At 47.4% G+C, this 21,108-nt stretch overlaps 3 protein-coding genes across 3 annotated transcripts in view; all 3 read left to right on the plus strand.

Annotated features, from left to right (window-relative positions):
• The first annotated feature begins 410 nt into the window (after positions 1–410).
• LOC135899610 (leucine-rich repeat and fibronectin type-III domain-containing protein 4-like) lies at positions 411–4,219 on the plus strand. Its single transcript, XM_065428918.1, has 3 exons — positions 411–1,142; positions 2,315–2,463; positions 3,770–4,219. The coding sequence occupies exons 1-3, from the start codon at positions 499–501 to the stop codon at positions 3,967–3,969; spliced, it is 993 nt and encodes a 330-aa protein (XP_065284990.1). The 5' UTR covers positions 411–498; the 3' UTR covers positions 3,970–4,219.
• Positions 4,220–7,712: 3,493 nt separating this feature from the next.
• On the plus strand, positions 7,713–11,206 carry LOC135899609 (leucine-rich repeat and immunoglobulin-like domain containing-NOGO receptor-interacting protein 4). Its single transcript, XM_065428917.2, has 3 exons — positions 7,713–8,463; positions 9,752–9,900; positions 10,991–11,206. The coding sequence occupies exons 1-3, from the start codon at positions 7,796–7,798 to the stop codon at positions 11,155–11,157; spliced, it is 984 nt and encodes a 327-aa protein (XP_065284989.1). The 5' UTR covers positions 7,713–7,795; the 3' UTR covers positions 11,158–11,206.
• Positions 11,207–16,473: 5,267 nt separating this feature from the next.
• Positions 16,474–21,108, plus strand: part of LOC135899560 (toll-like receptor 2) — a 14,662-nt gene continuing 10,027 nt past the window's right edge. Inside the window, exons 1-2 of the mRNA XM_065428860.1 lie at positions 16,474–16,986; positions 20,080–20,342. Of these exons, the coding sequence (XP_065284932.1) occupies positions 16,743–16,986; positions 20,080–20,342 (507 nt within the window). The 5' untranslated portion in view covers positions 16,474–16,742. The remainder of the gene's footprint in view (positions 16,987–20,079; positions 20,343–21,108) is intronic.

The following is a 21,108-nucleotide window of genomic DNA, read 5'->3' on the forward strand; positions in this document are numbered from 1 at the left end:
CCTTATTAAACATGCACTCGCAAGCCTGGCAATAGCCCTTCATTGCAAGATTGCATAAGAAGCAACTGCGAAAGACTCATGTCGCTTTCATGAATGGAACACAACCGTATACATGTGCTGCCTTTCCGAGCAAACTTCGCAATCTCTCCTCAGCGTACCGAACCCAAGATACAGGAACAGAGGCGCACTCACAGCGCGAAGGCTCGTATCGCGTGCTCAATACGTCGACGTGAAAATATGGTCAAACCCTTCAGCGCAGTTTTTTTGACGCCACGACTTCCTCCCGCGGGCGTTGTTTTTACTCAGATAGGCTCGAGAGAGGGTTCAACGACTCGTCGCACGCTGCCCAAGGACTGCAAGGGGTCGATTCTTATCGCGGCTTCATTTAAGCGGAAGCAGCCAATGTTTACTAACAGCCACTGCGAAACCCACCCGCCGGCTCCACCTCGGAGCTTGTACCAGAGAGAGAATTCGTGAGGTGCGCCAGGCGGTCAAGCCATGTTGTCCGTTGCACTGCTGGTCACCGTAGCGGCCTTCGCCGTCGCGGAAACCGATCCAACATGCACCGAGTCGCACAGGCAGTCTTATCGGGCCCAGAACTTTCACTGTTCCGGCTTCGACAACCCCGAGCAGCTGTGGAACGCCGTTCCGAGGGACCTAGACTTGCCGAAGACGAGAATCGTCCTAAAGGACAGCGTCCTGGACTACTTCCTCCCGCAGACGTTCGCCGGGACCAACGCCACCCACCTCAAGCTGAGCAACGTCACCGTCGGCCGATACGTGCGCGGCTGGTTGCAGCGGTACTACCCCTTCGAAGGGCTCGAGGACACGCTCGAGGTCTTCGAGCTGGCGGACGACAGCACGTTCCCGAGCAGCTGGACCCTGCTGAGCGACATGCGCTTGCTCACGGAGCTCAGGCTGGTCAACATGAACGGCCTGAAGCTGTCGAGCAACTTTGCCCAGCTGCCGCGTACGCTGAGCCACGTGGCGGTGATAAGGTCAACCATAGAGACCGTCGACGACGATTGGCTGGCGTCGCTGACGAACCTGGAGAAAGTGTCCGTGATCAAGTGCAACCTGATGAAGTTTTCGCGCACGATGCTGCCGCGTCCTGCGCCCAAGCTGTGGAGACTCATACTCGAGTTAGTGGCGAACTTGCCGGAAGCCTCGAATGTAGTTTACTTATTTTTACTCTTTACTTATTTATCGTTTATGTTTCGATGCTTATTTCATGGCTGGTATTACCGTTATTCAGACGTGCAGCTTGCGGCCCATACAGGGGCCGCAAGCTGCACACAAGGGATGCTTGTGTCATTGCTAATGCTTTCAATGTTCATTTTAAATCTGCCCTAAGTATTACAGTGTTCTTGAACGCACATTTTTAACATTGCCTAAAGCGTGTCGAGTACGATGCTTAAACGTATTGCGAGTCCAGCGTAAAACGAGTTGAAATTTTTAAAAGTTATCACACAGTGACGCCTGAACTGATGCACAAATGAACTTGAAGAATAGCATGACGTGCTTAACACGTACTAAACGGGAGAACGAGGTGAGCAGACTCAAAGGCACGGTCATAGCTGAGTCGTGTTGCTAATTTAGGTGTTTTTTTGAATAAATTTCCGTGTAAGGCTGTCGAGCTTGGCATATATAATTGTGCATCCTATTAGTCAGCGTTATACCAGGGAGCAGCTTATCTGTAGCAACTTCACTATGCACTTAGCGTGGAGCCCGTTCGATCCACTTGAGGCATATCACATGTGCGACGGACGGGCTTAACCGAACAGTAGACAGATTGAATCGAGATTTTTAAAGTTACGCTATCTCGCATTAGGATGGGTGCTGGCCCTATGGATTAATCCCAAAGCGCATATACGCTTACCCCAGTAGCCAGTCATGACTCCGCTTTCTCTGTTTTGAGGGGTGGGAGAAACAAATAAAATATACCTTTATTTTCCAGAAAAAAAAAGAAATGGGTGGTCATTTCGAGCTACAAGCTACGACAGTAGCTTGATAGGCCCCAAAGAACCTTAGATGGCAATAGAAGCTAAATGCGTAGTAAGACTGCTTACGTAACAAGTTAGAAGTAGGTAAAGTTCCGTACAATAATTGTTATACACAAATAAACTATGGATGCAACACAATTTGCAGTCACAGTCTTAATTATATTAGAATCCTTTTCTGCCTCAATCGTTCGATCAAACAAGCCAACCCTGCACCTAAGCGCCAAATATTTAAACTTGTTGCCTGTCTTGTTACCTGATCAACGCATTCGTCCGCCAACCTGTTTTACGCGCATGTGGTTATCGTTATACAGCCACGCCAACCTGACTTTGCTGCCGCTGGACTTTGCCGAAGAGCTACCCGAACTTCAGGAAGTCGGCCTGCGACACAACTCGATCACGTCTTTCAGAGCCCCCACACTTCTGCCGCTAGCTCGAAACGGAACGAGGGTCAGCCTAGTAGGTGAGTTGGGAGTATTAGTTGACTCGTTTTGCCTCTGGCATGCTTAGTGCTTGAGAGTGCCGTCTCTCGGCGAATTGTAGCAACAGAATGCAGCAAGGAGCTCAGCTGTCGTCGTCCCTGCGTGTGCTGTCCCCGTAGTGCCATAAACACGCGCGAACGAGAACTGAACGGGGAGGGACAAAGAAAGACAAAGTTGGGGAGGTTAATCATACTGGTATATGGCACGGCCAGGAAGGGGAATGGGCGTTAGAAAGAATAAAGAAGGCAGGAGAACATATATTTTAGGCACGCCGTATACAAGACGTAAGGTACACGCGCAACAAGCAAACACGCGTTTGTGCACGCCAGCTGCAGTAGCATAATCGAAGATGGGCTACTTCGCATGAGCGAACACTAAAGAGCATTGTCGAAGCTGCGGCACTTCGTTGTGCTCCAGCGAGATGAAATGAGTGAGTGCGTGCTGTCATGAGGGAGAGATGCTGCAACGTCCCCTATGAAAAAACGAGGTATATCAAAGATTCGCGTTCTTTTTTTTTTTTTTTTTACAGAGGATATCTGCGTGCAACGAGGGACCTGGCCTTTCTCCCTGTATTATAATTTTTCGAAACGTGAAAACATGACTGCTTGCACAATATTAGAAGTGCGCTGAAAAAAATATGTAATCGCGGCCAGGCCTCGAACCTCTGAACAGGGTGCGTGAGAGACAGGAATTCGAACCGCGAAACTAATGCCGCCGCTAGTAAAGCGTCGCACGAATCAGCACAGCTGCGGTGGTATCGGCTCAGAAATCTCGTGCCTATAGGAGTGCTGGCTGCAGATGTACCAGCTTTTTTTATATCCTTGAGGCAGAGGACGCATACTTGACCCTGCTGGTTATCGGTTGGACGCAGGCATCACCCAAGATGTTAGATGACGGTGCAGGTTGACAAGCTCACGCGTGAGTCGACTCACTCACTGAGGCTCAGATTGACCACGAGTCTCAGTTTGAGTGAGCCTGGCTGGCAAGTATGAAGCCCGACTGAGCCTGGCTGAAATAGAATTTTGACGAGGCAGAGTCCGAGTGAGGCCCTAAGCAAAAAAAAAAAATGTATTTCGTGAGTGAGCACGAGTGAGTTTTGTTTATTTTGCCGAACTATGCATGACGGCGCGGTTTTTATCGAGAATTCGTGCATATTTCCGAGCCTATTTAGCTGATGCATGCAACTAAATGTCACGAACTACTCAGAGTTCCTACGTTTCTTCTTTCGACGGCAGACGATACAGTTTATCTACTTATAGCACGTACGTTGCTCTTTCTTTGCTCCAGGAAACCCCTTGCACTGCGACTGCAAAGCGGCGTTCCTCCTCGACTTCCCCGACGACTGGCACTACCCTACGTGCGCTGCTCCAGATTCTCTGCTGAACAGAAACGTCAAGGAGCTGACCTCTGTCCGGCTAAGCTGCGACGCCACCGCAGGTCCTTTGGCTGAAGCGACCTCTAAGGAAGAAGGAAACGAGACTTCTTAACCGCAAAACGCCGGTGTAATTGCTTCGAACACGCCATAACAAGGGAACGCTTTAGCGTATATCGCCAATGCAGGTGCTGCAGACCTTCGCGTCTTCCAGAGATGAGCAGAAACTCACTTTGCTTGTAGTTTACTAGTTATAGCTCACTAGTTATAGCTTACGCCATAACTAGAAGCTGGGTATGCGCTCTGCGTGACTCAAGGCCTCTTTTCGGCAGCGAGGAAATAAACGAAAATCATTCTGCGGTCAAGCGTGTTTCTTGTGTCCAAGAGTAACATCAGATCACTTTCTAAAGCTCTCGAATTTGCTTTGACGCCATAGGAGATGCAGTTCATAGCGGAAAGGTAGTATCAGCTTCAACTAATGCTGAAAACGCCATAAAGGCGGAAAAAAATTAACGCCACGCAATAACTTATAGGGCACATTTTTTTTTCAAAATTGCTTTATTGTGCAGAGCACGTCATTGTCTCCGCACACTGTCTCGGAGCATGCACTGGCCTAGACAAATATTCAGCATAGCTGCGAAGGTAACCCTAAATCGAAATCAGAGCAATTAGTATCTAACCATAAATATTTACCGCCTGCGGAGTTCATCAAACAAGAGGTAGCTCGAGTACAGTTGTAGAGAACAGGCGTGGTCGACGACACACACTCACAAACACACACACACACACACACACACACACACACACACACGCACACACACACACACACGCACACACACACACACACACACACACACACACACACAAAGCTCATCAGAAAGTTATCCCCCATGCCTAAATATTTCTACATTTCAGTTTAAAGATAGCAGTTACCTTCCTCTTTGCTTTCCTTGACTCCAATTTCTGGTGACTTTCTATGGGTGCTACCTACGTTGGTGTTTTCGCAGCGAGAAATTCTACGAATCGCAGAGTGCTTCGCCTAGAACGTCCTGAGAGGAAGCAAAGGAGGACTGTTTTGATTGCCAGTGCACAACGGACACGTACGTCAAATAGCGTTTTAAAAGACCGAACAGAAAAAAAATTTACGCGACGCACAGTCAAGGCTACAGGCGACGACTCGTGCAGAGTCGTCGCCCCGCGCCACGCACGAAGGGTAAGGGTGTACGAGAGAGAGAGAGAGAGAGAGAGAGAGAGAGAGAAAATGATAAAAGAAAGGTAGGGAGGGTGTACGAGGTCAAGAACGGCCCCCATAGAGCCGGATTTAATTAAACGACCACTCGAGGGCGCTTCCACCTTAGTCGGCAAGGTTTCCTATACTACTCGCTCTTGCAATTAGTATTTTTTTATGCGAAGCATACTAGCCGCACAACCACGCTCTTCCTTGCTGCGCCGCGCGCGGCCGCGTAGCTACCATATGACGTCATAACATCTGCAAAAGCGGAGGCTCAACTCGTGCGCTCGCTTGCGGCCGAGTAGCTACATAGCCGGGCCTCAGCTCGTGCGCTCGCCTGCGTGAGTTGTTCCTTCGTCTAGCCGAACCAAATATAGCCAAGCAACAGCAGTTCACCAGGCTAAAGAGTGGTTCAACAACTAAAATAAAGGCTAGTATGCTTCGCATCCTGGGCTTAACCTTAGCTAAGCCACAGTCATTTTTTAATCAGAAAGGAAACCCCCGCTGACGCGGAGCAAGGGGTTTCATTTCCGACGAAACAGCTTACGGCGCGCGCACTGCACGACCCGTAGGGTTGCCGGGGGTAAACTTTAATAGCGGTGCTCGCCTCTCGCTGGAAAGCCGGTTTGATGTATGTTAGATGGCATGGAAAGAAAGAGAAAATGAAGAAGAGAAAGAACACATGCTAGGAATAGCTGCCTTTCCGGAAGAAAATCACAACTTTTCAGGAGGAAACTGTTCAACTGGCCTTGCACGAACGGACGAAGTGAGCTATTTGAGTGTTTCGCCTCCTTAATTTTGCTTTCTTGACGAAATAAAAATACGTTCAGGATTCCTAGTTATTGCGCGATGACAGCGGCTACTCCTCGTCAACTTTATTATTAATATTTTTTTTTGTAATCTGCGAATCGAATTCGCGAATGAGTCTCACCAATGCGGAAAAGAAATCGCTTTCGAGATTGACAAGCACACCAATGAAAAGCAGGTCAATAAGTTCAGTGCTGGAAAACGCAGTTCTGCCGGAGAGCGGAAACCACTCCCGTCGTGTCAACTGTATGAAAGGCTAATGCAGAAGTCCGCGAAATCCTGTAAAAAAATGTGTTTCGAATCAGGGCTTTCTCGGCGCTATCAAAATAATTCTTTATGCAACACTTTTTTTTTTCATACATTTCCCTCTGACCTCATTAACTAGACCTACTTCGATACCAGGGACGGCTTGTGCGAACATTTAATAACGAAAATAATAAAGAATTTAAGAACGCGTTCTTGTGCGGACTAGGCGTTGCCTATGGAACATTTAAGAACGCGTTCTTAAATTCGTTATTATTTTCGTTATTAAATGTTCGTGCAAGCCGCCCCAGGTTAGTCGTTATTGCATTAGATGCCACGGTGTCCTGCGGCCCCTCCTACAATACTTTTTGTAACTGACGACGACACGCTCATAAGCGATACACAATACCTCTGTATTGGTACACAACGAGATTTCTGGACATTATTGGGCTGATAAACGGCGGTCTATTCGACTGGATACAAAGACAAAAAAAATGTAAAAGGAACCATCAAATACTAAAGAACATATCAATTGGTCCTGCGGAGAGCCATGGATGCCAAGAATGTCAACAGTATGGACGTTAAGGGAGGGCAGTAAATGAGGTCAGTTGCAGTGTTGCTAAGAACCTGCTCGGCTGCCTATAAAAAAAAAGTAGATCGGATGCTTGCGGTCGGATGGATTAGCTCGCGCTCAATGAACGCGTGCTACCATTAAAAGAGAATAACAATTTCGCTCGAAATGTTTTGCACACAAATAACCCATACATAACGCTTCGCTCGCAGAACAGGGGTCTCGGTAATCCGCCGATTTCGACGGTAGTTGCCACATCAACTTAATATATTCTCCGTTGTACTCGAACCACACCCATGGCGGTGTATCCCGCTTGGCTTCTGCATATGTTTGGTCAGAGCACGAAAAAGAAATGAAACGCCTCGGGGCTCCCTGGACGACACACTTATTAGATAAACGCTCAAAGTACGCTTATTATGCGCTCAAGAGGAGGAGAAGCTCCAAGCTTTGGGGGAAACAATTTTTGTCGTTTCCGTTTTCTCTCTCCCCGTATCACTTGCTGCCGTGCCAAGGGCTCATGCCCAAAGTTTCTGCGACCAAGGAAGCAACGGCCGTAAGCTGTGAATAAAGGCTTGGTAATCCTTCTTACCATTTGCACAGCATGCTCGTGAATTATTTACATACACCGCCTACTTGCGACACATAAAGTCGCACTGACTCTGCGTGGCGCGCTGTATGGTTGTGGGCGAGCTGTGTGGTCTACTACGCTGGGTACGTAGGAGCCTTCACGACTATTTGGCATTCAAGTCCGCACGTCGACGGCATTCTTTCCCCATGACGGCAGCTACCGGCAACGTTCCTCTCCGGGACATATAAAGAAATCAGAAGAAAGTAACGGTAAACGAAACGCCCATTATAGCTTCATTATCGTTTCAAGGTCTCCTCCCTTGCCCCCAAACAAAACGTTTTTATTACTCCTGAACGACTCTCTACCGTTCATTTCTTTTTTTTTTCCTCTAAAGCCTCCTGCCAAATGCGCACCTAGCGAAGCTATTTAAACGCAGCGCCACCTTTGTGTCCCCGTCAGAGTCACGCAGTTCATGTTTGAACGGAAGCCGTAGTCGGCTGTCGGTCAACGCAGCCTCCACAATGCGAGCTTCTGAGTGGCTCTCTAACCGCGTACGAGTGGCTTTGTTTCTCGCCGTCTGCTCCATCGTCTGCGCCGTCTGCGACCCTTTGTGCCAAGAGACAACGCCGTTCCACTACGACCAACCACAGCTGATCTGCTCGGACTTCAACAGCGCCGACGAACTAGAGAGCCACGTACCCGACAGGCCGAAAAATGGCAAGCTAGAGCTTGTCCTAAAGGACAGCCAGCTCGCGTACATACCGCGGTCTGTATTCCAAAGAGTTAAACCGTCGACGCTCATTCTGAGCAACGTGACAGTGCGCAGCTACCGGACACCCGATTCCGACTCCTCCGTGTTTGCGGAGCTTCGAGACACGTTGGAGAAGCTGGTCTTCCACAAGAACAGCAGCCTGCCGGACTCGTGGAGCTTGCTCAAGGACAACCGACTGCTCAGCGAGTTGCTACTCTTCAGGATGGCCTCGCTTCGACTGGGCCACGACTTCGACGAGTTGCCGGCCAGTGTCAGGGACGTGGCCGTGGTCCAGAGCACGATCTCAGGTGTGGACCCCCGCTGGCTGTCTTCCATGGCCAACCTGGAGAGCCTCCGCATCGACAAGGTAGATTTGGAGAAGTTCGAAAGAACAATGCTTCCGAGGCCCGCTTCCAAGCTTAAGTACCTCACGATAACGTGAGTATCGATTTCTTTTTTTTACATTACTTCGTTTGTCGAGTCAGAAAGTGAGACTGCGGACTTGACGTCTTCACCGATTGCGTCAAGGATAGCGTGACGCTTCAGCCTGTATATATGTCGTCCATATTCACTCAGAAACATCTGTTACGGCATCTCCCATTGTACAGATGTAGCTTAGACGCGTAAAATTAGTACAGGCAAGCGGTTGCAGTATAGCTCATTAATAACGACAGCGCCAAAATTTGACACTTTCCGAGGTAGCGCAGTGAAAGGGCACCCTTCTTCATATGCGTGGAGCACGTTGCCTTCAATCTTCACGTGGTTTCGTCAGCCTTCTTCCTGAATCGCCGTGTTAGCTTGCGGTCCCGTATCAGAATTATTAATTATCTATGTTTATATGTCTTTGTATAGGCGCAATATCCATTTCGTCACATCATGCGGGTTGCACTGTTCAGAAGAATGCGCGAGTTGCTATTTTTTGAGTCTGTAGCTGTAGTTTAGATATTTCGTAATAAACGGACCTAGTGCTGATCTTAAGCCAACGAAGCTTTATTTTCTGCAGCAGAGGTCACAATTATTTACCGCACCAACTGCAAAATAAAGTCTTCTTGAGCCGCGGTAAAGAATCTTGATTGGTGTAAACTCGTCAGAATACTCCGAAGTTCGAAAACTGCTCATTTCGTACTTTTCAAGCTCCTTTGAAGAGTCAAACGCTCGTCAAATGCATGCTCGACTAATTAACAAAACCACTAATTAACTTTTAGCCAATTACCTTATATGGCCCATATTGCAATTTATAAATTGCAATATGTTGGAATATCCATATCCAACCGATATGCAATATCGTTTGGAAACACGGCCCACTTGGAACAAAGCGACTATCGGAATTATTGCCACTTCGATACTGCAACCACTTGCGTGATTGTTGCACCGTTTATAGTTAATGGCTATTGTCAACAGACCACGTTTATCCTTATCGGCGCACGCTGGGTGCGTCGTGTTTTTTTCTTTATTTCCTTTTCTTTCTTTTTTTTTGTTTCGGCGTCGGTTAGCGTGCACGACTGAGTTAAAGCCAATTCGACAGCCAACGCTTTTCATCTGCCAGTCAGTTCGAACTGAGCGGATAAACGCCTTTAGTAGCACCCCTACCGGTCTACAGACCTGTAGACGCCCGCAAGAAAGCATCTATCCAAGTGGCATCAGTTGTCGGTTGGAGCTCTTAACTCATCGTTCCTCTATTTGAAGCTTCAGGCAATTTTCACACGGTGCTTCTTTTTTTTTTCAGTGGTACATCTTTGTCGGCGCTAGCCGAAGACTTCGGACAGGACCTGCCATCTCTGGAGAAGCTCAACCTGAGAAGGAACAAATTCACCACTTTTCAAGAGGCCGCGTTAGCTCCCCTCAAGAACCGCAGAGTGGTCGTCGAACTCGAGGGTACGTACTTCTGCTAAATCCTAAGGCTGGCGCTTTGCTTTTTTTTTCTTCCTTCTTAATTAATAGAATCGTACGTCATAGTCTCTGCAGCCGTGAACTAAAAAGAAAAGGCTGCAAAAAATTACTTCTTGACGTTCAGATCGATGAAATGTTTGAGTAAAATATCCATCACTCATTCATCAAACTGACCACACAACAGGTGGCCAAATTCACAAAGATTTTCGTTCATGAGAAATGGGGGGCTATTCTGTAAGAGTTCACCTAGTGGACTGTCCATTTCGGCCACTGCTGATTGGCTAGGGCCGCCCGTGTCCTCCTCTCTCGTACAGCTTCAACCAATCAGCAGTGGCCGAAATGGACAGTCCACTAGGTGGACTCTTACAGAATAGCCCCCCTGTACCTTATTCGTCGGCTGCCTTCGGTTAAAATATGTTTGACGTTCCTATTGGATGGTATTTCTTCAAACAAAGTGATGTGACATAAGAACCGTTTCGTGAATGCTGGCCCGGAAGGCTTATAGTGACCAGCACGGACACATGTTTACTCAGCGAAACAGTAATTCTTTATTTATAGCGGAAGTACAGTGATTAGCACGCGACTGTTAAAAAGTATGACAGCGCATTCTGCTTCAACGCCACTTATTAATTTCAAGATCGCATCATTCCAGCAGAAAGCCTCGCCTATAGTAAGAATACCGCTGAACTGCATGCGGATTAAACGGCCTTGTCTTTCGCATGCACTAGCACCAAAATTCTGCAGTTTCGACAACGCTGGTATGTAGATCGAAGCGCGCGTACAGCGGCCACGTCTCTCATTTCACTTTCCGTCGCGACGTTCTTTCTTTTGTTTAGTTATTTTTTAAAACGAAATTGCCCGAATAATCGCAAGACGAGCTAGAAGGGAAAGAAAAACAAGTCTCGGGAGCCACTGACAGATAGACGGTCTTTGCACCTTGCGAGCGCGCGTTCTTTTTTCTTCATTGTCTCTTTTGCCGAGAGAGAGAGAGAGAGAGAGTGGCCGGAGTGACCGGTTCGCGCCTCTCCTCCCCGTCGTCTCCTCACTTCCGACGCGAATGTTCAATTCGCCGCAGGGAATCCCCTGGAGTGCGACTGCAGGATCCTCTTCCTGCTCGGCTACCCGGACAGCTGGCGGTATCCCAACTGCGAGAGGCCCGAAGCGCTAGCCAAGACGCCACTTCGCCAACTCACGCCGTCCAGCCTGGGTTGCACTATGGCCTCACCCGGACGTGAAGAATAAACAAATAAAACACGCACGCGCACGCGCGCGCGCACGTCTGCGTCTTGTGTGCCGTTTTTCCAACATGCAAAGTAAGTCATTCACAATGGCCATGTCAGTTTGTTCCGGCAAGCGTCTCGTAAGCGCTTTTTCTTCATCCTTGTTTTTTTTTAATTTTTTACAATAGTCCTGTTTTGCTTCATTCTTCTCTTCCGCCTTGATAGCTTTAAGCTTGTCTCGCTCTTGTTGCTGTTGTTCTCCGACACGAGTGGGTTTTGTCCAGACGCCAAAAGTCGAGGACGTAAGCACCACTAATAAACTGGGAAAACTTCCCGAGTATAGATGCTGTGATGGGACAAAGCGGTTGTTTTAGGCGAACTATGCGTAAAGGCGTTCCCACCTTCAGTTATCTCGTTTTATCATTATCATTCCTTTTTTGGAGCCCACCCATACTTGCTTTCTATCGTCTGAATATATATATATATATATATATATATATATATATATATATATATATATATATATATATATATATATATATATATATATATATATATATATATATATATGACCGATACATTAACCTACAATCTATAATTTGGAGTCGCAGGCTAATATATATATTGAATTGTGGTAAAATGGGTGGGGTGGGGGAAGAGAACTAGACAGGACATATACCAATCTATTAGATGCTCGAATGCGGCGTGGGGGAATCGGATAAAATGAAAGCAACCGAACATCTGTTAGTTTTCCGCTCTGCTTACGCGTTGAGTACCGTTGTACTGCAAATCTTCGTCCACTCGCTTCTAGCGGGCGTAAATTGTAAGAAAAATGCGAATGCGCCACATTCGATGCTTGGCAAACGTTTGTCAGCAGCTTGAGCTTATTAGAAATCGTTGACGAGAAAAAAAAAATCACGCAGATCCAACGCACGGCGGAATTCGGCGTAATGCGAAGAGTTTTGCAGGTAGTTGGCTATTCAGCATCGTTTGCAAATACAATGCGGACGAAAAGGTATTGTTTAAGGAGAGCACTTGCGTGCCTGACGCGAATGCGTGAGGGTGTGACGACAGCAACATGGGGACAACGGCGACGACGAGATGACGAATATTTTGTGGCACTCCGGCGAATGAACATTACTGTGTTGCGCAGCATAGGGCACGAAATTACTGTCATGCACTCTTTATGCCAATGCAGTACACACCGTTCACAAGCAATGGCGAAATGCAACCACCTAATCAGGTGGAGGCGCGGTGTGAGACATCCAGGCACCGACGCCACGGGAACTACAGGGCAGTATGTGATGCTTGCCGCCTGTACATGTAGTCTTACGAATAATGTGGGTGCAGAAGTGTGGGCACAGAGAAATAAGACACCTGTCTAAAGATATGTAGGCATTCTGTACCCTTTGTGTCATCTGTGTGGTGCACGCCCACTCTGAGGCATTGGCGAACAGTGGGCACACTTACAGTTTCCAAAGAGCGAAGTAGCCCAATTATACGAAATTCAAGGTAATCGAAGAAGCCTTTGAACATCGTGCGCTGTTCCGTAAAGAGATTTCAGCGATACCTATAAGCTGATAGTGTGCGTACTTGTTTTATTCGCGACTTCTTGTTTTGTTACGCGTAACTGAGATGCGCTCCACCCACCGCTGTTGCTTAGTGGGTAAGGTCGTTGAGCTGCTAAACATGAGGTCGCGGGACCGAATCCCAGCCACGGCGGCCGCATATAGATGAAGGCGAAATGCAAAAAAAAAAAAAACAGTGCACCCTTCATTGGGTGCACCTTAGAGAACAAAAGGTAGTAAACATTAATCTGGAGTCCCCCACAACGGCGTGCTTCATCATTAGATCGGGGTTTTGGCACGTAGCACCCCAGAATAAAATAATAAAAATAAAGGAACTAAAATCTTGCGGCTCTTTTTTGTTTTAGTTGATTCTACTACACCTACACAAAAAAATCACGAGCCATTCCACTCTTTGAAGGTGGATGACCAGCGAAGCTGTTTAGCACTCGACAAATAGGTGACGCAGAATTTTGTACAAAGGTACGAACCGATCTATTGACCTGTGAAGATAGGCACGCACACACATCCTCCTACTAACTCTGTTAATTTAATTGTGGGGCCTTACGTGCCGAAACGACTTTCTGATTATGAGGCACGCCGTAGTAGAGAACTCCGGACCACCCGGGATTCTTTAACGTGCACATAAATCTAAGTACCACGGGTATTTTCACATTTTGCACCCCTTAAATGCGGCCACCATGGCCGGGATGCGATCTCGCGACCTCGTGCTTAGCAGCCCAACACTATAACCACTAAGCAACAACGGCGGATTCACCTCTGATAATAAATTCGTAAGCATTTCTATGCCTACCCAACGAGAAATTTGTCTGTCACGCAAGACAACAAATGGCTCATACCCCCGTAAGCAATGGCTCATACCCCCGTAAGCAAGCAAAAAAAAAAAAAATACATCTACCTGAGAGTCTACTGTCTACTGAGGGTCTACCTGAGAGTGCCTACTGATAACTGATCTACTGAAAATGCGTATCCATGTGATGAGACGTACAAGTTTCTACATAGAATGAAGCATTTTGCATCAAATACGGGAGTCGGGTTTTTGAACACGCAGATTTGTTGACGGTCACGAAAAATCCACGGAATCCTAGCCATAAACAGCTTTGTTGTAAAATAGACGCGCTAACTGGCACTACTTTGTCGGTCAGTGATTCGTGCTACATAAGTCGGAGCATCCCGTAGCACATACCCAGTTGCTCCAAAATTGTGTAGCCCAAAATAAGAAATCAAAGAAGGGGTTGAATACCATGCGCTGCTCCATTATATATGACTGTGTGCGGTGACATACCCAACAGCCAACGTTTTAATTGCAGGTTTTATGTCGCGCTTTATTGTTTGATTACGCAGAGCCGAATTCCAATCACTGGCACTTAGGTCGAAATTACGAAGAAACTCGTGGATTAATCGTAATGCCTCGCATAAAAAAAAACGGACCTTGCTTTTGTTTCATGCAGTGATGGGCGATGAGTCGGAGTATATATATTATATTAAACCCGATCTTAATGCCAGCTTATGAAATAAGTACCATACTTTCACTGCAGAGCCGTCGGAAAAAATGCATTTTACTTACCCTGACTTTCTTTTAATGACCATGCACGGCGTCTCCAGTGCTCAAGAGAGCTAAATTAAACCTACTGCCATATGATACCTGTCTAAAGCGTAGCATTTCTACGATAAGTATTTCAAAGCTGGTGTTATTCTGAGAATGTAAATAAGCAGTTATAACTTGCACACCGGCATTCATGGAGTCCGCAATTGCAAGATCGGCCTAACTAATGTTGAAATATTTTTTTTTCGGTTAAGGTCACTAGGCTGACAATGGTGCATATTACATACATACTAACATCCGTCTCGGGCAAGAGAGAAGAAAAACACTTTTATATCTCTACTTGACTGCCTTCAAAGATTTTCGCCGTCATCGCTGAAACACGCGGTACAAAGCTCGGCGAAAAGGATCTCCTTCACGCCCGCACAGTGGTCACGTGGGTGGCTCCGGGGTTGCCGATGTCGAAAGTTACGTCCGTGTCGCTAACCTTGCACAAGCGCAAGCCAACATCTCCGAACGCTCGATTCTCGTTCACCGTTCTCGCGGTTGCGTTACCGGCGACATGATGAACCGCGTGCGGTTTCCTCCCACGGAGTAGAAGGATGTAGGCGCAACGTCCTCCTCCCCGAGCTCCTTTAATTGACCCGCGAGGTATGACGTGTGGGGAATCCCGCAAAGTTTTAGTCCCACTCCTTCACCTCTAGCACTCCATCTCCTTTCAGACTGCCTCGCCGTTCCGCCTGCCGCCAGCTATCACATCCGCGAGTGTTTATTTATTCGTTGTTCTGGAATGAACGTTGCATTACCTATGCATTGTAAACAATTGTGCGAGACGTACACACGAGTATGACGAGTACACACGAGTATGAAGGTGAGCATTCGTCTAAAACCAGACTGGCTTGAACACACTTGAAATTAGACTGACTATTGGTTAGTAGGTTTATTATCTTAGCCGAACTCTTTCCGTGTCTTTCCAATTTCTTCATGATGGGTGACGGACGTTAGGAAGCTGCAGCAGCTTCTTGTTGGTCCAGCTTGTGACCCTGGTGACAGCTTTTTCTTTCATTTTATTTTTTTCCCCGGGAGGCGACATTGCGAAGGTACTGCACGGTACGGCAACGCTCCCAACGAACGGCTTATTGTCCTGGAGGTGACCTGAATATGTAAGGACTCAAGATAGAGCCACTTCCATATAGGTTCATCCCGGTCTTAAGGGCCATTTTTATGGTCAATCTCTCTCTCTCTCTCTCTTTATGTGTACTCTTATGCTAAGTGCGCAGGCACTAGACAAGAGGCGGCAAAATTGATTGTCTTCAAATTTCACACTGATTTCGTAATATGAAACTCGCCTGGAGTATGAAGGGATGCGCGAGCACTCACTGGCTCACAGAGCTAGCTGCTTGGCTGAGTACATAAAACAGCAGTCGTTTCGAAGTCAGTAAGCGGCGAGCCGGCCACTCACCCCCCCAGCCCCCCCTTCCATCCGCAGTTACGACGCCATTGCGTCTGTGGCTCTAAGTGGCTCAGTGTGCGCAGTATAGCGAAGGTGCATTTAAACTCTCCAATATCGCCCTTAAGTTCATACAATTATTCTTCGATAAACTACGGTCCTGTAGACCGCTGATATTCAGAATGATCACATGATACTATTTCTGCGAGTTCTCACACCTCGCTTTTTCATAAGTCATTATGTCATTGATATACCCTATATCGTTCGTCTTTTACTTTTAAACTTTATCGCGACACGCTCGCACCTAGGAAATTGTACACCCTATACTGCTTCTTGTTTGGAAACTATACATTGCCGAGGTCGAAGCGTTAGCGAGAACACAAAATGGTCAGACACAAGACGGGCGAGACGGGCCACGTGGCACATGGCCCACGACGACACGGAAGCGGCCTCCGTATTTATAGCGACCGCGTCAGCTCAAGCATGCGCACGCCATGAAGGTCTCCTCCTGTCAGGTCCCTCCGGCGCGCAGTAAGAAAGAAAGAGATCCTGTATAAAGCGTGTCCGTACGGCGCTTCGCGAATAAAAAGAAAAAGTTAAGCAAATCGAGAGAAGCCTCATTTGCGTAAGTTCGCGAACCGTGCCGACACCAAGGGCGCCTGGCAAAACCGCCCACATGGGCGGGCAGCTGGGTTATTGCAACAGAGCACCAACATTAAAGAAGACGCGATGCCTTCCCGCTTGCACCCGGCCACCCCCTTCGCGTCACTTAATAGGCGCGAAATGCTGGCGCCTCGTGTCGATCACGGCCCGGCTCGGGGAGGACGCGCACACGCACGCACACACCTGTCTGGCCTCTTTCTCTCGACCTGACACCAAACGCGACCAGCGACGACCACGGCGACGCACGGACGTCCGCAGACAGCATCTGAACGACTCTCAGCTCGGGGCCAGGAGGTGCCGCGAAGACACCGTGTCGAGAGACTGAAGAAGCTTCGGTCCGACCCATAGCCGAGACGCACCGAGAGATGGAGACGAGGGTCATTAGTGCAGCCGTCTGCTGCATCGTAGCGTTGGGCGCCTTGCGCGGCGTGAGGTGCGAAGAGCCCAAGTGCGAAGACACGACGCGCCGACACGCGCTCGTGCCCGAGTACACATGCTCCGGCTTCACCAGCGCGGAGGACTTCGCGAAGCACTTCAAGAAGGCAGCCGAGCCCGGGGCGGACCTCTGGTTCATCCTCAAGGACAGCAAGCTGGATTACATTCCCGCAGGTATGCAACCCGCGTGTGCCATTGTTTGCGCTTTCGCATTCTAGTCGTAGAAGTTAACTAATCATGCCTTGCCGCTTAAAGAGGGGAAAACAGAGGTAAGTGATTTGAATGGAGCCAGGAAGGCCACTTCGGTCCTTGCATCCGATTATCCGCAGGGCCAGTGGGTGATGTTGCACAAGAGATAAAACATCTGAATCATTGCTTAGCGCGGCTAGGGTTCTCGACGCTGAATGAATTAATAAGCGTTTATTAAAACAGCCACTTGTCATCGAGGTAGGAGGGTCCATTATTCCAGGAGCCCTCTGGCCTGGGCCGCCCGCCGGTCCTGGGCGACGAGTTGGCTCTCGTCAACCAGATTCAGCTTGGAGATCGCCGCCTCCCATATGATGTTATTTTTTTTTTACGATCACCTGAAGTGGCTGCGAAGTCTTGCTTGACCACTCTTTAAGGGTCTATCGTAGTATGCAATCCGTAAGGTCCTCATCCTTCGGAGAGAGAGAGAGAGGAACACGTTTCTAATTCGCTCACAGGCCGTACAAGCAGTGTTGCCACAAGTCATAAAAAATAGTAGTAGCTTCTTGCTTGAAAAATCAGTAGAAATCAGTGGATTACTTTATGCTGGCAAAAGGGGAACTTTAATAGAAGTTCTTGCCTATATGTATCCAGAGTTTATTGTTAGTTCCACAGTGTGCCATCCGCGAAGCAGTAGCACCCTCCCCCCCCCCCTCTCTATAGCTACCCGGCCCCCTCCGATACAGTGGCCTCCAAACTTTTTGGCTTATTGCGCAATTTGAAAAACCACATGGCACACTACGAAGCTTTAACACCATAACTGTTAAAAGGACGCCTCGTTCCAAACTTCGAAGCTGCTTTGGAAAGGCCTCGGGTGACATAGGTACATGAAGTCTGAAGTGTTCAGTGTGTTTTGGACTGTGCTTAAGCCCGAAAAGAAGAAAGGCGCATATCGCTTTTTGCTCGCGCACAGTAATAAGTGATGGCGCCTTAGCAGTTACTTATTAAAAAAGTAGTAAATTTCGTAGATGGTAGTAGAAAAAGTAAACAATTCTTAAAAAGTAATACATATCACTATCTCTTTCTTTTTCTGGAAGAATAAGAAAATGAGCAGATTCCGAAGTTTTATCACTGGCTCAATAAAATATTGAAGAAAAAAAAAGATTCGTTAGACATTCCAATAAATCTGTTGCTGTGACAAGACTGCGTACATGTCGAGTTACTTGGTAAACGCCTATACTGTAGACCGTGATGGTTCCTGTCGTGCGCTGTCTAAACGCGAGATGAGTGTGCGATGCGGCCGCATATCTGAACGGGATATCCCGCAACATGGAGAGAGAATTACAGCAAGAATAAGGTTTAAGGTGATAGAGCCAGCATCCATGAAAAGACATTCCACATACTGCAACCAATGACGTGCCTGAGAGACAGCGTGCCGTGCTACCTCTGCATGAGGCGAACTTGGAACTTATAGTAACCTTCGCGAACGTCATATCGTAGTCTGTGGTCCGTAAGGTCCTCATCCTTCGAAAGTCTGGCTCGCGAGTGATCGTGCTGGGTACCATGCTCTTGAGGTGAGTCGCCAACACTTGTGGCTGTTAATTGAATACACAGATGCCGCTTACTGCCCGACCGACATGCGCATAAGCAAAGGAGAGACGATTAGGGAACATTGCTGCCATCATAGGTAAAATAAAATAAAACTTAATCTACTGCAAGGTCACTGAGAGAGGCATCCACTGAGCACACTTCATCCTCCTCTCATCGCCTGTGTTCTCAATATCAACTGCGACCATATACGGGGAGGTCATTTTTAAGCTTTATGGAATTTTTTTTTAATCGCCTGTGGCAGATAGCGCAACTCTTGCCCTCGAGCTGCATTATTCGAAGAGGCATTGCTAGCCCGAGAAATCTAAACACATATTAAACTAATTAACAGAAATCCACAAACTAAATTCTTAATTACTTTACGGCCCACATTGCAATTTACGAACTGTGGCCGGTGAACTTGGAAGAAGTCTACACTTGAATTTAATTTCCAGGATGATACCAATTTTCAGATATTTCCGAAAGTGCAGGACGAAATACGTGGGCATTCCAGTTACTTTTGTGCTTCAATGCATAAAAGAGTGCTTTGTTTAAAAAAAAAGGTAAGTGTAACAAAAGTGCATTTTTACGGCGGGTTTGATGGCGCCTATCTTCAAACTGGTGTCATTCTGAAAGTCAATTCCGAGTGGATATGCCTCGCAAACTCCCCAGCTAGAATTCGTAAATTGCCACATGTGCCGTAAAGTAAATCAGAAGTTAATTAGTGAATGTTGTTAACTAGGTAAACATGTGTTTCAATTTCTCGTGCAAGTAACGTCCACTTCTCTGAATGATCCAGCTCAAGTACTAGAATTATGTTATCTGCAACAGGCGATTTTTGAAAAGTTCCGTAAAGTTTAGAAATGATCATCCCATATATTTAACGTTTTGGACAAGAATCTCCGCGCATATGTGCGGAACGATCACCACAATGAATTTACGTTTAATCCGGCACTTTGACTCCAGTAACCTGAGTGAACGAAGGATAATTATAGCTGATGGTACTTCGGAACCTTGCATCTACGCCGGAACTATCACATGCGCAGTAGTAGAAAGCTCTTGATTAACTTGGACCACCCGTAGTCCTTTAGAAAGTCATTAAGTCTAAAAACACGGCCAATTCTACATTCAGCGCCATAGTGCGACCGCTGCTACACTAATATAGCCACATATGTGGTGTGTTCGGCAGTTAAACGCCATTGCCACTGAGCAACGACAGTGTATATGACTAATTATAGGAGTTGATAAAAAAATACGGGGAGTGGAAACAGTGCCTGAGAAGCTTAATGTAGCAACCTTTGACCAACCGTCACTGGAACATTTTCGCAGACAATAAAGCTTTCCGTAACAATCACGTCGTGTAACCATGCGCATTCTACGTCGATTACAGATCATTTCCGGGATAGGGATGCGGAAAGCACATCAACTCATTGTAACGGATACCAAACGCTCCAGCACAAAGCGATCAAAGCGGCACAAACATTTCTCCCGCAGGATTTCTAAGCGAGCACCGGGCATCGATGCTGGAGTTCAGCAATGTCACCCTCGGGTCTTTCTTCGAGCCCGGCTCTAACCGCAGCCTCTTCTCTGGTCTGGAGCCGTCGCTCAAGCGGGTCACCTTCACGCTCGGCAGCACCCTGCCTAGCACGTGGGCCACCCTGCGCCCGCTGGGGAGGCTCGAGGAGCTGGTCTTCTTCGAGATGACGGGCCTCAACCTGACCCGCGACTTCAACGAGCTGCCCGCCGGTTTGCGCAAGGTAAGAAAGCCGGCGGACTTGGTGACCGGAGGGGGTGCTTAAACGTGAAACACTGAGCACCATTCAGCGATTTTTATCGGCTGTAAGTTCATTCGCTGCGACAACCAGCAGGTTCACACAGCGGAGGTCACCGTCTTCCCCCCCCCCCCCCAAAAAGGAAAAAATTGACATTCACACAAGGTCGTCGTCATAAATGTAGTCACGAACTTGACTTGCATACGCTTGCATAGTCAATGAAACTGATACTACAACATGTGCAAATGATGTCTCTTTGATATCCAAACGTGCACGACACAGCGTAAAATTGGGCGCGTTGTTGGGGTTCGTTAGAAGAGCAGCGCAAATGGGACGGCGACAGACGGCGCTTGCCCCGTGTGCTTTTTTTCTCTGTGTCGCTGCACCACTTGCGCTGACGTTATAATGATTACGCGCAATGGATATACGACAAATTGGTGTATGTCTGTACATTGCATGGTCTTGCGGCAAACACGGAATTGAGTCATAAATATGCACATTCAAAGTACACGCTGCATCTCTACTGGAAATACTGAGCCAATACAGAAGCGCACACGTTTCGAAGGTAAAACGTACAGATTTTCCTTGCATTTAGTTACTTAGTGAAGGATGTTTCTCCCTTTAGCTCTTTGATACTTTGGAATTGGAGCCGGTATTCGAAGTCAAATTATTTTTCGAATTTCCGAATATACCGGATTAGAAAAATCTGCTACTCAAACATTTACATTCCTGATGGCCCTTCTGACAAGGA

This window comes from Dermacentor albipictus, chromosome 4, assembly GCF_038994185.2.
Source record: "Dermacentor albipictus isolate Rhodes 1998 colony chromosome 4, USDA_Dalb.pri_finalv2, whole genome shotgun sequence".
Lineage (NCBI taxonomy): Eukaryota > Metazoa > Arthropoda > Arachnida > Ixodida > Ixodidae > Dermacentor > Dermacentor albipictus.

Bases quoted from the DNA above. Each gene is read 5' to 3' on its own strand.
- LOC135899609 (XM_065428917.2), top strand. From the start codon at position 7,796: ATGCGAGCTTCTGAGTGGCTCTCTAACCGCGTACGAGTGGCTTTGTTT. The intron at 8,464-9,751 runs GTGAGTATCGAT...TTTTTTTTTCAG, and splicing joins CTTAAGTACCTCACGATAAC to TGGTACATCTTTGTCGGCGC. The intron at 9,901-10,990 runs GTACGTACTTCT...AATTCGCCGCAG, and splicing joins AGTGGTCGTCGAACTCGAGG to GGAATCCCCTGGAGTGCGAC.
- LOC135899610 (XM_065428918.1), top strand. From the start codon at position 499: ATGTTGTCCGTTGCACTGCTGGTCACCGTAGCGGCCTTCGCCGTCGCG. The intron at 1,143-2,314 runs GTTAGTGGCGAA...ATCGTTATACAG, and splicing joins CTGTGGAGACTCATACTCGA to CCACGCCAACCTGACTTTGC. The intron at 2,464-3,769 runs GTGAGTTGGGAG...TCTTTGCTCCAG, and splicing joins AACGAGGGTCAGCCTAGTAG to GAAACCCCTTGCACTGCGAC.